Source organism: Theropithecus gelada, chromosome 8 (genome assembly GCF_003255815.1).
Source record: "Theropithecus gelada isolate Dixy chromosome 8, Tgel_1.0, whole genome shotgun sequence".
Classification (NCBI taxonomy): Eukaryota; Metazoa; Chordata; class Mammalia; order Primates; family Cercopithecidae; genus Theropithecus; species Theropithecus gelada.
Window position 1 is genome coordinate 94,488,783 of NC_037676.1, and position 17,592 is coordinate 94,506,374.

Below are 17,592 nucleotides of genomic sequence, written 5' to 3' on the forward strand. Positions count from 1 at the left end.
CACTGCACTCCAGCCTGGGCGACAGGCGAGACTCCGCCTCAAAAAAGAAAAGAAAAATATCATTACATGAAAAAATATTTGGTCTACAGACAGAGCTTGGGGTACTGAACAAATGAATCTAGGTTCAAAAGCACCTTTAAATAACTACGCTCCCTCTTCCCACAAGAGGACTGAGCCCAAGTCTGAGGCCTGCTGGTTTACAAGCACTGCTTTCATCAGCTACTCCTTAACTCCATATGCTGTCATCTCTACCTTCTCTCATTCTTACCATGTTAGGATTAAAAGACGTTTTATACGTTATTCTACAAACAGAAGTCCATGTTTGAAATGTATAAAGCAGGCTGCACTGGTCAAAGGGGAAGTTAAGGGTCCGAGAACCAGCCCACCTGACCACTTTGTATGCTCCTGCATGGCCCAAGGGCACCTGCACAACAGAAACTCAAAGAACAGTTTGAAATCCATGGAAAGAGGCAAAACACATGAGGGAGCCAAGTCCTAAAGTGGTAAATAACAGATCTTTTATGTAACAACCGCGTTTTAAGGAACACCCACCACTTGACAGCCCTGTCACCATCTCCCAAAGGCAGCTGGGACCACCAGAAGCCCTGGGACCGAGGTCTGCAAATTCTGAGGCTCTTCTCTAGAAGCTGTGAATCTGTGAGTCTGGGGTAGGGTAGCAAAGCTGCCTCTAAACAAACACCTGAAGTGATTCCCAGCTTCTGGCAAGTTAAGAGCACTTGATACTAAATCCAGGCTGGTATTAATAACTTCCCCCTCTCTAAATCCACTGCTCTATCCAAGTGCTAATTATTTTTCCTTTGCAATACCTCCTGCCCCTGCCTCTTCCTTCTCATCCCACAAACCCAACACTGGTCATCCTTTTGCAATATCTAAAACCTAAACCGCAGCAACAAGCTTCCTGCCTGGCCTTAGCCTCCAGGCTCTCCCCACCTCCAGTCCATCTGGCCCCTCACATTAGGACCAACTCTTTGCAAACACAACTGTTACTGGGTCCAGGGGTTCCCTTTGCCTAGCTCAATTTTTATTTTAACCTTGGTTTTATAAAGATCTATTTTACCATGGACTCCTCTGTTCAAAAGAAGTCCAGTTAGAAAATCAAATATATAAAGCAATTTCTTATAAAAGCAGAGCTATTCTGGTTTTATGGTGGTTAGGGGATGGAAGACCCTGTGCCCAATCTGGGACCCCTCCATGCCACCTCCCAACCCTGAGGCACTCCACAGGACACAGCTGAAAAATATCTGGTGAATTCAGAAGTTGAAGCTTAAATCAAAATGGATATTTAAGACATTTATGATCTTTCTGCTCTCATTTCCCATTCATCACCCAAGGGCCCTTTTTGCTGCAGCCACAGTATTAATTTATTCTCTCTCCACCCCTACTCCACCCCAATACTCCTCCAAAGGTCTTTTCCATATCTAGGCTTCTGCACTCCCTATTCCTACTGTATAACTTACTACAATCCTATTACAATAACTTTGCCTTGATGAATCCTACCTGTCTCAAGACAAGCTTAAATTTCAATTCACACCTGCCTCTAAAATCTCACTTGCTGTACCATTTAATTGGTAACTGATCAAGCTCCACCATCTCTGTAGCTATTTAATTTGTCCTGAGTGAATTTATCATTCAGTGGAAACTTAGCCGACTACGTGCTTGTGTCTACACCTAGCACACAGCTTTATACATAGAAGACATTTACTAAATATTTATCCATGTACTTCAGATTCACTCCCAAGAGTAAACATTTTACTTTTCTATCAGATGCTGTAAAAGGTGTTTTTACCATGGTTACCAAAACAGCATGTGACTTTCTTTGTAAATAGTCAAATCAGGTTTAATGGGTTGTTCATTTTATTGCTCTTCACCTATATTTTCCTCCAATATTTTATGCCTGCTCTCAAATCTCAAATCTTGAGCCAACTCAAATCTCAGGCACATCAATGGAGACTGGTTACATTAACTCTTCCTTTAGACATGAACTGACCTACCTAACTTTATTTAAACAAAAGGATGAGAATTCATTGTCCACATTTGTTTCTCATCAGATGTTGAATGTGGACCTCATTTCTAAATAAATCTAGCTGAAGCGGAGAATGAAAATGTGTGATAGGTGAGCAAAGGAGCTGTGGAGTAAAGGACACTTCTTGTGTGACACATGATAAAAGTTACAGAATCCTAACAGTCACTTAAAAAGAACACTTTCACAGGAAAGGAGGATTACTATGTCAGTCTGATAAACACCCAGTTCCAGTCCCAATATCATCTGCTGTTCTTCCCAGCTGTGTTTGCTCATCACTGTGTACATAACATATGCATAGACTCAGAAAATAAGCTATTAGTCGTCCGTGACCTGTCTTACAGTTCACATGCCCCTGTACCTTGAGGTTAGGGAAAAGGGTGTAGTACTTCTAGTTTAAGCTAGTCTAATCAACTTCCCAAGACTGCATTTAAAGCACAGCTTGTATCATGCTTATAACCAGTGGGGATAACTTCCTAATTTCTGATTCTCCACTTGTCAGCGTTCATTTGAAATATTTTCTACAATACTGCTGCGCTATTTCCCTGGCATCATGATCTGTGCCAACCCTTTCAGGTACCATTATTGATCTGCTTTCCTAATATTAGGCTCTGATCTCCTCAGTAAGTGTTACTAGGTGGATTCTCCAAAAAGTCTAGTGGAAGAGTCCTCCCAGATACTCTTTATAATAACATCTCATAGCTAGTTCTCTCTCCTAGTGCTCTAATTATCTCAGCACATGGCCATGTCTAACTTATTACTGTTTGACACTGTTTCCCCTCATATTATCAACGGCCACCCATTTCTTGAGCTTCTTTAGGCAAATTACCATTACTGCTGCTAATATTTTATCTACTATTTCTCTGGCATAATATTCAACCCAATTAGTACCAACTAAGAGTTTGCTGTCTATATACTCTTAAGACATTCTCCTTTGTGGCAAATAACTTCAATTTGACTTTCCATTGAACTCTGAATACCAATGCAAAAATTTTCTACAACCTATGAAGCAACAGTGCTTCCTGTGGCATCCATTTCCAATGACAGATGAAAATATTACTCCTAAGCCAAATCAATCCCAAACATCTTAGTAAACAGTAAGTTTCCACTGTCATTTTGGATGATGAGGAAGTGCTCACCTTGATCAAACCAGAAGAATACCAACAACTCTGAAGTTCAAAAGAAACCCTAGCCTGGGTTTACTATTTATAACCACCCAAATTAGAATCAAATCTCTAATAATGTCTATATTTTAATCACCTACAACAGTTTTACAAACTAAAGTACAAAATCAATAGGTAATAATTGAATTACTTAGTTATTTTAGAAGCAGTGGCAAACAATTTCTTCAAACAGAATTTTTCAGTCTGTCTTGAGATCTGTTTCCTAGCCAGATGATAATGTGCCCAAGTTCAATTAAATACGCTGCTACTAGGTTCTCTCCAAAAAATGGCTTAAAGAGGTCATTTTCTAAATTTTCCAAGTGGAGTGAGTCCAAACTTTGAGACCAGGGCTATGGTGAATGCCTGCTAAACACAAGCAACCCCATCCACCTCAGCCTCCAGCCCCTCACTCCTACCCCCAGGCACTGAGTTCATCATCTTGTCCAGTAACTATGAGGGGAAAGCATAAAGGCAATTTTCCCTGGACAAGACCCAAACTCTTTAGTTCCCTCCTCACTACATAAACAGATTTATTCCTACATAATTCACCTCTGAAAAAGGAATCGTAAAAACTAAAATTTCAGACAATCATCTAAGATTTAGGATGGCTATGGAAATAATGGCTCCCTAGTCCATAATGGCTCTTCCTTATGATGGAGAAGACTGGAATGATAGTAACATTCCACAGTGATCCCTTTCCCAATTAGATGAAGATTTATAGTGTCACCCACCCCAATCCCTGAATTTAAAAAAAAAAAAAAAAAAAAAAAAGGTTTTTTTTTTTTTCACTCTCTTAACCCTGGGAAAGCCCCAAAGCCTACTTTCAGTATCACACACAGACTTGTCCGTATGAGAGTTGGGAAGCCTAAGAATCACCAACTCTGCCCTTCGCCTTCTGAGAAATTTGCCTGAGGGTTGGAATGCACCCCAGGCCACCCAACAAGTCAGTGATTGAACTGGAAAGGGAACCTCAGTTTGCCTATTAGTCAAGCGACTGCACACAGACACCAGGTCCTTTTTTTTTTTTTTTTCTTCTAATACGGAGAAAGCTTTACACTCTGAAACTAGTTACAAACTCTTTTTTTCCAGGAGTAAAGGTGGTGCACAAGTCCTCTAACCTTAAGAGGTAACCAGGAAGTTGAACCTGGCCAATTGGGAAATGCTGAGATCAAGATATAATGGAGTGACCAAGTACGAAGGAACAAGACTCAAGAACTAAGGACTGGGCAGAAAATCACTCCGGCATACTGGATAAGTTCAACAACAAGAACAAAAACAAATAAACAAACAAACAAAAAAAACAGATCAAATCCTCATGGCCTCAGTGCAGTGTAGAATTAAGGTATTCTGATGCGGGAACAGAATTTGGTAACAGAGAAGTCTGGATCAGGTGGTACTGAGGAATACAGACTGGCACACACTCGTGAGTATCCAAGGATATGTCAGCTGGAAGCCAAGTCTGATTACTCAGTGGGGGTGAAGAGGGGATAACTGAAAGAAAACAGTGGATGAGTAGATACGGCCACTAAGGAGAATATGCAGCCAATGATTAAGAGAATAAGGTCCTAAATAATTACTGAAGCTCAGGCACAAAGTAGGTCATTAATTTGGGGAATACAAAGAAACCTCAATTTTCTAAATTTGGGCGAAAGATCAAGCCAGAAGAGTAACTATGGCAAGAGTCTCAGAGCAATGGGCTGGGGTTCTTTGAAATTAAGAAAGTGAAACACTGGTTAATCATTTACTTAAAAACCAGTGATGAGAATGTATGTGAAGGTTGGTTAAGGCCAGGCTCACAGTAGGTCTCTAGTATCTATCAATTCCTCTCCTCTCTCCCAAGACCAACAACTAAGTAGCAGCCCTCAAGAGCCCTGAGCACACTTAGAAGTGGTCTGTGCCCCAGGTGTTAAAAGATTAATGAACCCAGTCAATCACATTCCCCAAGGCACTTAGAGGTGCTTAGACTGCTAGAGACACAACGGGAAAACTTCACATATATGTCCTCTGCATTCCTCTTCTACAAGATCTATATTCTAAAGGCTCTATTCATCCAAATAGTGATTTGCTTTAGAGGCCTTGATCAATATGAAACCTACTAAAACAAATGTCTGCTTTACTCCTTCCTGCATTACTTTATAAAGGTAATCACAATTAGAACTATTAAAGCAGATGATTTTAAGTTGGTATCTCTTGGTCGTTGAAAATATTAATAGTTGTAGGCAACACTGACAGTTTTAAACTTTTTTGAACAAGCAGGTCTCACACTTTAAACATCAACCATGGGGCATTACTTAAGACCAGTAGTTCTGATGTAAGAACCTGGACATGACTTCATCAAGTATGAACATTCCGAAAAGAGGCACAGGCATCTCCCCTGTTGGTGTCATGTAAGGTACTGTGGCTTCAAAAACAACCCTCATTAGAAGATCACATCCCAAGTGAAGGGATTATGTCTGTGAATAAACTTTTTGTACACTGATATGTGATTCAGCATCTTTTCTTAAAAGTGTCAGAGTCTGGTGCTATATTAGAGGAAACAGCCACATGATGCCCAGCTCTCTTTAAGATATGCCAGCACAACATGCCATACTGAACTGTTCTTTGGGCTTGAAATTGGAAACTGCCTTCCTTAAAAGCATTCTTCTTTGGTTGGTTCCATACATGTAATTGCCAATACTCACATTCAACATTGTTCTTCAAACTACCTCTTCTTTTGAGTTGGTGTTTTAGAAGAAACATTGCATTTGTTAATATCAAACATGCTAAGGTGTCACTATGCCTGCCTTCCCCTTTATTCATTCTTGAAATATTTTGAGTTTATCTGTGACGAGTGTGTATAGCACTTCACATGTGAAGCCACAAACTTAGCTAATTGATCCTCAGCAGTGATCAGGTCTCACCCCAGACAAATTACTATAGCCACAAGTCCACCAAACTGCAATCCAAGGTTGAATCAATATTGAACCTTATTCAAATTTCACCAGTCTTCCTTCTAGTTTAATTCTCTCTGTCCATGTTTTATATGGATAGCATTGCCATTCACTTTCTTGTTATAAGGACACAGTATTATTTTTATTATGATTATTTAAGACATCTTAAGAGTTTCCTTTTTAATTAAAATTAGATGATTTTAAAAGAACATGTCTTTCCTAGCAATGACACTAGTAAAATGCATCCAATTTTTCTCTACGTGGTGCTTTCCCTGTCCATAAAACTTATTTGATTAGCAGTACTATAGAAGCTAAAGCTTTTGTATGCAGGCACTCAAGCATAATTTAATCATTTTATTTAAGCATGGAAAAGATTATTCTGAAAGCCCTGTTAGTAAAATATCCCTGATTAGTTTAAACTTACATTTGCAGGTATATTAAAGGTGAAATAAATCTCAGAATGCTCAGTATGCAAGGAACAGTGTTAACTTTGTTACAATAGTCCAGCAGTAAGTTAAAAATTGTAGTATTAGAGAATGTAAGGAATAACTATCTGATTTTCAATACATGTATTTATGCAGGTTATTTTAAAATAAATTTTATTTTGTGTGAACCCTTTTTTATTACCAGGATTTTCACCTATGGAAACCTCTTTTATAGTCAAACAAGATGAGATCTTAATTGCATACTACCATTTATCTGCTGAGGATAAAAGTGCCAACAAATGAAAATGCACATTAAGCAAGAGATTGTCAGAATAGAAAATTTATTTATTTTTTTTATTTTTTTGTTTTTTTGTTTTTAAATAACCCACTCGCATTAACAAAAGACTGCAGTAGCTTCCAAATTATAGGTTGTTATTTTTAGTGGAAGTAGTTCAATATTCATATTGGAGCAGATGTAGCAGTTTAACAAAACAGCTCTTCAAATCCTGCACAAATTGAAAACAGGAAAACTGATTGCATTTTCTCTTATCACTTTCCTTTTCTGAATTGACACTTTTGGCCTTCTGAAAATTTACACATGGCTTTCATCTCAACAGCACCTGCTGATCAAATAGAAACCTAACATTTTCATGAAAATGGTATAAAGGACTAGTTTTGTTCTAAACACTGTATAGGGCATCAGTTGCCTACTTGATGGCAACAATTGCCATGTATAAGTCATAGTCATAATAGATTTATATTTTCATAAATTTCATTAACATAAAAATATGTTAAGTCCCTTCTGTTTTGTTTTGTTTTTCATATTCTCTCTCTGTATGGTTCAAATTTCTTGGACTCAACGCCTGCCTAATACTTAGTTTTGTTATTTAAAGACTATGCAAAATGTGTGAAAGGGTAAATTACACCAAGATAACAAATACTTAGTATTTCTCTGCCTTTGCTTGAAATACACATATTTATCTATATAAGTTATTGTCTATGCATGCACATGAGTGTAAAATACATACATCTCACTTTGTATTCCACCCAGTAAAAGAAAACTGGAAACAAAAAGTCAGAGTCAGGCCCTATTTTTGATGGGACATTACACATTATTTTATGAGATATAGATTTAGCAGGTGCCTGGCTGTTTCAGTACCCCAGACTGGAAAAGAACGAATGTCACTCATGCAACAAACTGGTCACCTAAATAGTGACCGACCACTCACTGTAAATAACTCCAGGTAAAGGTAAATCTTGAAAATGGGCATCCTTCTATATAAAATATGCAAGATCAATGGCTAGCATGCTTTTCAGATTTTTAAACACGCTCCACATATTTCTGTGTAACACCCAATTCTGGGTAAAATTTAAGATGTTCCTAAGACATGCTATCCGTTAGCTTCTTAGCCAAAAGAGCTCTACCCTTTCTGAAAGATTCCAGGCTGTCCTTTCCCATTTTGTCTGGGTAATAAGGTAACCTGAAGGCAGAAATGACATACAGTAATATATGTGCCACTCTGGCCAGTTGGTCTGTGAATTTCAGTGTTTCATCATGCTCACTGAGGCAACAGCAAACCTGAAATGTCAATATGTTCAGTCAATGGAAGTAAAATAATGGGACTCTATTGTCTTACCCAATCGATCTGCTGCTGTCAACAAGGAAACATGCCCCCCTGGCTTTAAACAAATTTTAATTAGGCTTTTAGTTACTGGATCATATCTATCTATCTATGAAAACACCTATCTTGACAATGTGTAAGAGGCAAAACAATCACTCTTTCCATTTTTCTTCATTTTAAGAACCTTCTAAAGTTGATATTATAATGTTTCAAATACTTGTGAGTCAATAAGACATGTTTTCTCCTTTTTTTAAACTAGCTCCAACCAAAAGATTTCATGGTTCAAATCCAAAATACAAATCTACCTAACAGACTTGGAGTGATTTTTTTCTCCTCTAGCCTGAGTTGAACCATACTATAAAATCAACTAATTCCATATTAAAAGTAGGCTTCATTTGCTTTTCTTACTCATTCAAGTACCGTTAGCATCAATTCATCACGCATTTAAAACAAGTCACACAAAACCAAACATTAATGATCAACCCCAAAGCCTTTACCCTCTTTTCTCAGTTCATCAATCCTAAACGCAAGGGGTAATGAAACTCCTGTTAAAATCAGGGAAGTACATGGTGCTGAGAAGGGTAGGGGGTTGTCAGGGGAGAGGAAACAAGACATTTTAAGTCATCCAAATTGCACCAAAGTTCTCTAGCCCTTCCTTCCACCAAAAGAGAGAGTCTCACCTTAAAATAAAAACGAACTAATCAAGTTGTTAAGCAGCTTTGTCTCTCCCTTCTTCATCTAAAGGCTTCAGCGTCCAGTCAATAAATAATCTATTGTTCCCCCTTTATCGAGTCTCTTTAAACCTATTCAGACTGGCAAAACTAAACCCAATTAAAGATAAGGCCCTCCGGTATTCTCACCTCGGTGAGTCCTGTCTGGGTAGCAGAGGTGATGGGAGATAGCGTCAAGGCCAGGGTAGATGCCTCCTCCTCACCCCACACAACAAAAGGCAGATTTCTCTTTCTCACTCTGCTAATCTTTAAATGTAAATTCTCTCCGCCAGCTAAGAGGAGCGACAGATAACATGTTACATCTTCACTTCTCCTGGTCTTATCGACTTCTGAATCATTTGGAAAGGGAGAGAGGGAGAGAGAAAAGCCGCCTCCCCACGCCCCCCTTCCTCCTGGCCACCCCTCCTTCCTCCCTGCTCGCCTCCCTCCCCTGTTCACGGAGATTACCTTCTGGCAAAGGAGCGCGGGAGAGCGGCCGCGGCCGAGGCGGCACCCAGACCGCGGCTTTGTATTCATTAAACACACATTGGAGCTTATCAGAAGTAAAAGGCTTGTCAGGATGGCACATTGTGTGTGAGTGAGTGTGTGAGCGCAGGAGGGAGAGGAGAGAAGCCAACGTGCATCAGGGTGATTACAATATCAGCAGGGCCCAGATGGAGGCAGGAAAATAAACAGAGGGTGCGTGTGAGACGGAGCGGGAGAGGGAGGAAAAGTGGCAGAGGGAGAGAGAGAGAGAAAGAGAGAAAGGGACAGGCAGGAGGGAAGGAGAGACACAGGCAGGAGGGAAGGAGGGATGGAGGGGGCGGGGGCTCAGACCCCAGGATGGGGCCAGAAAGTGGGGAAGAGCTACCCTAAGGCTGTCTGGGAATGAGAGACAGGCTAGAAGTCGCCTGCATGCCCAAATCTGCCCCTACCACCCAAAAAAGGGAGGAATCCAGCAAACTGTATTTCCCTGCTCCAGGGCTAGGCTGGAACATGTTAGAGATTCTGTCAAGGTCAGAGGAGGAGCAAGAGCTCTCTTTTGGCAGAGCCTAAGGAGACAGTCGCCTTCTCACCTCCATCCAAATAGCCACAATTTGCAAAACAAACCTACTGAGTCTAGGAGCAGTTAAGCAGCCTTCCAGACCAACCTGAAGTCGGGAGTTCTTGTCCCTTTCTTCGCTGACCCCAATACTCCCAAATTCCAGCCCCTGCACACTCACACATGCAGAGATATAAAATAGCTCCTGTCCCTGAACTTTAATGTGTCCCAGCTGAAGACTCCTGCAGCCAACATCATTGTGATAAGGAGGACCACTTGTGATTGGTAGCTACAGGTGACTCTCAGAGACCTGCTCCACCTCCAGAAATTGTGTTGGGGGAGGGGGCTCCTTATGTGTGTATCTGAGAGTCTATTTTGGAGGTGGGAATCTGAAATTGAGGCAATCAATCTTGGCTTGAGCTGCCTCATGGCTCTTCACCCACCCAGAGCCAGAGAATCAATCAGAGAACAAGCACGGGCTAATGCTTGTCCGTCAGTCCAGAGTTCATCCCCCTCCCCAGCAGGGTCAGGAAGGAGACACACCTGAGTAGTCCCTTGGGAGCCCCTTTTCACTTTTAAATACACCCATCAGACAATGTGAACATCTGATCAGATCCTTAATGGAGTGCGGATAACGCAGCAGAGGTTATTTTATTGGGGGAGGGGAAGTATTTGGCTGTGCTGTGTTTCAAGGCACTGAAGCTTGGTTAAGAAGCTCTCACTACAGTATGAAGAGTGAGTTCAGAATGAAGGAGCCAATAAACTACACAATTGTTCATGGTATGCACTGTAGCCCTAGCTGCTGTGAAACTTCAGGTTATAAAATAGTTTACGCATGGGGTCTCCATAGAAAGGAATAAAATGGGGGTGGAGGGTAAGGCTAGTGAGTAGAAAAACACAGAATAGCAAGAGAACTAGCCCCTGCCTTTTAAGGGAACCAAATTTTAAGAGGCCCTTTAGAAAATGAGAAGAAGCATTGTTTAATCAGACACTCCCCTCCAAATCACTTAGCCAAAAAACGGTTTTATGTTTAGTGGAGCACCACCCCCTCTCCGCCACCCCACCCAAACACACACACACCAATGTTTCAACCCCAAGAATAGAATTAAAAGAAATATGATAGGTAACACAAAGTGGAAAAAAGCTGGGCATAGGTGGGGGAAGGGCATGTGTGAAAATCTTGTCATGCAATGAATGTCAGATAAAAAGGGGTCTGCCACAATCCTCCAGTAATCCAATAATGTGGAAAACCTCATGGTATCACTGAGACGAGAACAAGGTAATATTTCTCCATAAATCTTCAAAAAGTGACCAGGTTCAATAGTTAAGAGAAGGGTGCAAGGATAGGAAGTAAAACACTTGGCTGGTTACATTACAAAATCAAGTGAGCTTTAAATGGGTGAAAATCTGTCATACTTACATGTTTTAAATTTAATAACAGATTTCTAGAGTATCACTTTAGCTCTCATAAAAGGTCACCTTTCACCTTTTCTCTAGCTATTCTAGAAAAATGCATTCAGAGTAACGGAAAGCAACCACACACACCCCCACCCTTTACTGCATTTTAGTTACATCAGTTTGGACACAGACTACATATAAACACCTAAAAATCCAACAAAACTCCAGGGGAAGAAAAATACAATTTACAAGTGCCCACTGATTTTTCCATTACATGCTCTTTTAAGAAATGCTATTTAAAAAAAAAAAAAAACAAAAACAAAAAAAAACCTGCATTACTACTACTTTCAAACCCTGAAAAGGTTTGCTTTTTTTAAAAGGGGCATCCCAAATACTAGAGGCATATTGCTCAAAAGCTCATCTGCCAATGGTCCGATTTTGTAAATGCACAGTATTTCTATTAGTACCTTGTTTGTTCATTGACTTTTGGCTCACAGTTATAGAAAAGATCAACCAATTCTCAAATGGGAAGAATCCATGACTCTCTTCCAAAGCAAACACTTTGCTGCAAAGCTTTCAATTAAAAGAAAAAAAACAGCAATACAATAATCAAGAAGTATAATCACAGAAGACGTGTACAACAGAAAGTGGTTTCTATAATCACAGCTGTCTTAAAGTCCAGGCTAGAGACTAGAAATCTTAATTTCAACTAGTTCTTTTCTTAATAATAGGTTACCTTCCTATAAAAGCAAGAAGTCCATCTGCCCCAGGCAGATAAGTTTTGAAGCATTAATTCAGATAAAAATCTAGCATTTTCTTTCTTTCTTTGAGTATGTGAATTCTAGTGTGCTATAATGTGAGAATTCCAACATATGACCATTATGGCATAATATCTCATTGCTCAGCTTGTCATTATTTCATTTGTAATTCTTATGTTAATTATGTTCATAATTACTATAAACAGATGTGGTAGACATTCATGTGACCTTTTATTGCAGAATGCATTCTTCACTCATTTTGCTTTAATTTCTCATGGATACAAAGCTGAAATGCAGGAAAAGGCCGTTCTAATTTTCCAATGTTTTATATGCATAAGCTAAAACAGAGCCTATCTTCTACTTCATCTGCATTTCAGAATATCATAATATTCTTAATGTTTAAGCTGCTTTATACAGCATATTTCTAAATTGCACACTGAACCTCACTGCTGCTCGCTAAATTGTAGCTATGGATGCCAAACAAAGGCTAGCATCCATGTCTAAGTTGTTTGTCTTTTTTTTAATATCAAAGGTTAATGCAGCAGAATTATGCTTCAAAACCAAGTGCCTAGCAGCTACATAGCGATTTATTCACTCAGAACTCCACCATCATCACCCTCTTTACATAAAACACATTTACAATAAAATCAGTATGGATTTCATTAGCTGAAAACCTCCTCGAATTTCATTTCTTTGGCCCTAATCTATAATTAGTCTGGACAGACAGGTGCAAACCCTTCTCTTCTACAGATGGCTACTGGAAATGGTGCAAAGTAGCTCCTTCTGTTTAAACAACACAGAGATAACCTGCTCTGTCTTATCACTTACAATTACCTCCATTAAACTGAACTAATGTTTGCTTTAATAAAATGTTCACTGTTCTTTAAACATTATTTAGGAACTCTTATATTAATGGCTGTGGAAAAAAAAGTGAAGTTGGAAGGTGTCTCTAGATAATAATAAATAGCTTATTCTGGATAAAATGTTCTCGCTGACAGATAATACTCAGGTTCACAGAGGTGTTTTAGTTGATTGAATATTTGTTAGTTATTTTGCATAAATAGAGTCAAATTTGATTTTTAAAAGGCAAGCATAATTTTACAAGTTGGGGGAAACAACTTTTTTCCTGAATTTAGAAAAAGGTTTAAATATTTTTCTTATAGATTTTAAGTTGTTATTAACATATAGAAATTAAAATCCTATATTATTTTCAAAGGATATTTGTTAGTTTTATGCATTTGTTTTACTTCTGATAGATTATTCTCAAAGTTGAATGGGTTCATTCTTTTAAGGTACATCTTAAAAATTAACTATGAATGTAAGTGCACTCTGCAAGCACATGGTTAAAAGCACCTCCATTCTATAATAAATAACTTCTATAAAGCCAGAGCTCACTTCTCCCTGCTTCTGCTATCAATAAAGTCTGTGGATCACTATATGATGAATAAGGTGTCCATAAAACAAAGAACCTTTAAATGCCCAAACAGCAACAAATAAATAGCCTTTCTCACTGAACTTACATAACTTACAGTAATAGACTGCAGCAAAATGCAACTGACTCGGTTTTTTTCACATGCAAATCCTGCAGGTGCCAATTTTTCAGACTGCTTTGCTATGAAGGGCTATGCTGCCTGCATAAAACCTCAGTGAAGAAGGCTTTGCATTCAGTGCCTGTCAGCTGATGTTCATATCAAAGAAGTGAGAAACAGGATTTGACAGTGAAGAATGTCCTAAACTGACAACCACTGACCAGCATTCCTATTGGAAGCATTTCTTTCTCGTGATCCTTTTTCAGCGTTTAAAGAAATGCAAGATTTTTTGGCTAAGCTTCGATTTGACAATAAAATAAATTATAATGGCACCTTACATTTGTGTAGTTCTTTGCAATTTATGAAGTGCTCTTTTATCTACAAATATTTAGACCTTCACCTCAATGGGAGAGCACATCATCAAATACTAACATCAAGAGCAATATTTCACTCCACTCAGGAAAAGAAAATTGTGCAAATATTAAAAAGCTGCAGTCCCATAGCTGCAAAAATACTGTCCTTGCAATTTAATAGTGCAATGTATTGTATTGCACATAGAATGATTTTTATTAGAAAGGACCTTTTAAAGATCATTTTAACACAAATTATTAGCAGGTATTAATGGACCACAGAGATTAAGTCCACAAAGGAAAATATCATTTCAAAGACTTCTAGTCTGCTTTGAGTTGTCCAAACATAAAAGAAAAAATAGACTGTTTTCTCCACTGCTTTTATTAGGTATAAACTGGACACTGGAGAAACTGAGTATTGAAATTCTCCCATGCAATATTTAGCTTTTCAAATAGTCACTGCCGTCTAAATAGTTTATAATAAAATTATTAATGCCTAAATACAAATATTTAATAAAAAGCTATCCTCAGTATTTAAAAAAGTCCATTTTTATGCACCCAGTATAAGACTGATTGGTTGTTTTGTTGGAATTTCATCCTTTAAAATAATAAACCAACAAAATATAAAATGCTGAACACAGCACAAGAAATAATGGACTTCAACTTCTTCAGCATCCATCCTGGCTGCAAAAAAGCCCGGATCAAACTCTGATTACTATTGGGTGAGATTGTCAGACTTCTCTGGAAAAAAAAAAAAAAAATCAGTAAAGAAAAAAAAGAAACTGAAATCAAACAACCCTATCTTTATTATCTGAAAATCATAATAATATTAAAAACTAGACTTTAAGGATAAAAGAGGGGGAAATCCACAGAATTATATATTTGCTTCTGTGTATACACATCACAGCTGACATAAACTTTGCTCAGGTTGGGGCTATGATGGTTTAAGAAACAATGGTGTTTGGTGACCTTTTCTAAAGAATTGTGTGACAGGAGAAACTGGGCACAACAGAATACTCACACGGTCAAGGCAAACGCTGCCATAAACTAAAAGGAGGCCCCCAACACTAACAAACCGTTTATCACAGAGAAGCTGGTCAATTTGTATTCTAGGGAGTGTGGACTCACTGGGCACAGACCCAGTTCCACTCCTGTTCTATGCAAAGGAGGGCAATGATAATAAAAGCTACTGAGTGCACTTAAAAATGGTACAGATGCTGAAAAGGAGACTAGGAGAGGGAAAAAAAAATCCCTGTAAAACACATTTCAGTTCACACAGAAGGTATAAGGAATGCTTTGGTCAGCAACCCGACCTTTATCAGGAGATAAATCAATCTGCAGCAGCTGTGGATAGCCATTTATATACAGGCCCTGGGCAGATTAATTAAGGAAAGCGAAGTTAAACATTCAAGGGGGCTCAGAGTTACATTAAGCACATGAAGTTTGTCTGGAGTGGCCTCTCCAGTTATCCCGGTCTTCATTCCCTCGCTCTGGCCTCGGGCACTGTTCTGCAGGACCTCCTCCACGGGAATCCTAGCTATTCCTTAAAGCGACCTTCTGCAGATTCCCCCAGAAAGCAGCAGCCAGGCTAGGGCACGGTGGAATGTGTGGTGCCCAATCTTGAAGGTTTTCTCCGATACGCTTTGCAAGGAATGAGGAGACCATGGGCTGCACGGCCGCCCAGCCAAATCCTCCAAACTGAAAGGACTTTTGGGGGAGAGGGGGAGGGAAGGCAGCTATTTTTAGTAACAGTTGTGGTTCACATCCTACTTCCCGGAATCATAGTACTCAAACTTTTCCAAGGATTGACCGCCCTTACAAAAAACAAAAAATAGTACGTTTCAAAAAATGGATTTGAGCGCCTTGTGCTGACCTAGCCGTATTTGCTCAAGGCAACCCAGTCAACGCCAGGTCCGCCTGGGGAAAGGGGTCTGGGTGCGCCAACCAACCCGGTCCTTTCAGGTTCGCAAAGAGGGCAGTGAGCGGCGGGCCCCGGAGCGCGTCTCCACTGACCCAGGGGCTTCACCAGAGGGGTTCCTGGAAAACGAAAGGAATTATCCGGACGCGGCTCCGAGTCTGGATCCCTTCGGGCGGGAGCTACAGGGCACAAGGTTGTGCTCCCCGCTCAGGAAAAGCGGGCACCGAGTCGGGGCCGCGACGGGAACACCCAGGAGGGCCGGGGCGGCTGGGTCCGGAGCGCGCAGAGGTCGGGCGGGGACAACGCTGCCCATTGGCCCCTGACTGCGAAGCCCGGGACGGGAGCCACCGTCCACCCGCTCACCCAGGGGCTTCCCAATCCAGCACCCCAAACGTCCAGGCGTAACAGGGAAACTTCGCAGGCGGGCGCAGAGCGCCTGGGTATCTCTAAGAAAACCCCCACTCTAGTTGCAGCCCGGTCCCAAAGTTAAGATCCCGCCTCTCCTACTCCTTAGGACTAAGTTTTCCACCATCAAAACAAGCCTTTGCTTCCAGTTTACAGAAAAAGAAAAAAAAATAAAGAAGGAAAAAAGAAACAACCCCACGATGCGGTCATAGGGTCACCTGCCAAATGCACTATGGGCACCTCGATCAGTTGTTTTGTCGGGGGAGAAACCCACTCATCTTCCTGCTCGCATATCGTGACTATGGAGAGGGAAGAAAAATTATTTTTAAAAGACAGTGTGGGGAATCTAATAGCAAAAATCGCATCCTCGGCTGACCCGCGAAGTTCAGTGTCATCGCAGACCGGAGTCACCCGCGATGTTCCTCTTTGCCCTGGTGCGTAGTCCTACCCTAATTGAGCGACAAGTACAGCCTGGAGCCTCTCGCGGTCGAATAATCCAAACGAAGATGACGGTCATCGGAACAGTAATTAATAACAGCCAGGGGCCCGTCCCCGCCGCCCGCCCGCCGGCCAAGCCCTCCCGCGGGCACTTACACTGCACAGGGCCGGAGAGTCCCACCATCCGCCACGGGCTCCGAGCTGCAAATAAAACTTCCCGTCGACTCAGCCGGCCCGCGGGGTGACGGGGAGAGGGCGCGGCGCGGCTTCCCTCGCGAGGCCAGAGTGTCCGCGGCCACTCGCCCACGCGCGCTCGCCACGAGGCCGCGGAGTCGCGCCGCTGAGCGACTGCGGCCGCCCGGCGCTACGCAAAGAGCTGCGGTGCAAAAAGCCCGGGGTCGGGGACGCCAGCCAAAAGCAACCTCCACGCAGAGCCCAAGACTTGCGGAGCTCTGCTCCCCTCCTCCCGCCTCCCTCCCTCCCTCCGCTTTTCTGTTGTTGCTGCTGTGGCAGACAAATGTGATGTGGGGCGCAGGGAATTGCCACTGTCACAGGCGGCGTCTGCGTCTGCCTCGCCCGCCCTCGCTCACTCTCGAGGAAGGCGACGCATTTATCTGCAGGGCGGCCGGGCGTCCGCCGGGGAGCAGGAGCGCCGCGCGCTGTGCGCCGAGAGCGCCCGCATCAGGCCGGCTCCGGCGCGCGCTCGCGCCAGGGGCGCCGCGGCCGCTCGGGAGGGAGGCGGCTGCGCGGCAGCTACCAGGTGCAGGGGGGAGGGCCCGCGGCGGGGCGGGGGGGAGGTGGAGGTGGGAGACATCTGTGTCGTGCGGGGGTCACGGAGGTCAAGTATATGTTAACAATGGGCA

At 41.5% G+C, this 17,592-nt stretch overlaps 1 protein-coding gene across 1 annotated transcript in view; it reads right to left on the bottom strand.

Annotated features, from left to right (window-relative positions):
* Positions 1–9,620, bottom strand: part of RUNX1T1 (RUNX1 translocation partner 1) — a 137,722-nt gene extending 128,102 nt beyond the window's left edge. Inside the window, 3 exon segments of the mRNA XM_025394392.1 lie at positions 9,042–9,098; positions 9,101–9,184; positions 9,360–9,620. Coding sequence (XP_025250177.1) covers positions 9,042–9,098; positions 9,101–9,184; positions 9,360–9,480 — 262 coding nt within the window. The 5' untranslated portion in view covers positions 9,481–9,620.
* Between the last annotated feature and the right edge of the window lie 7,972 nt (positions 9,621–17,592).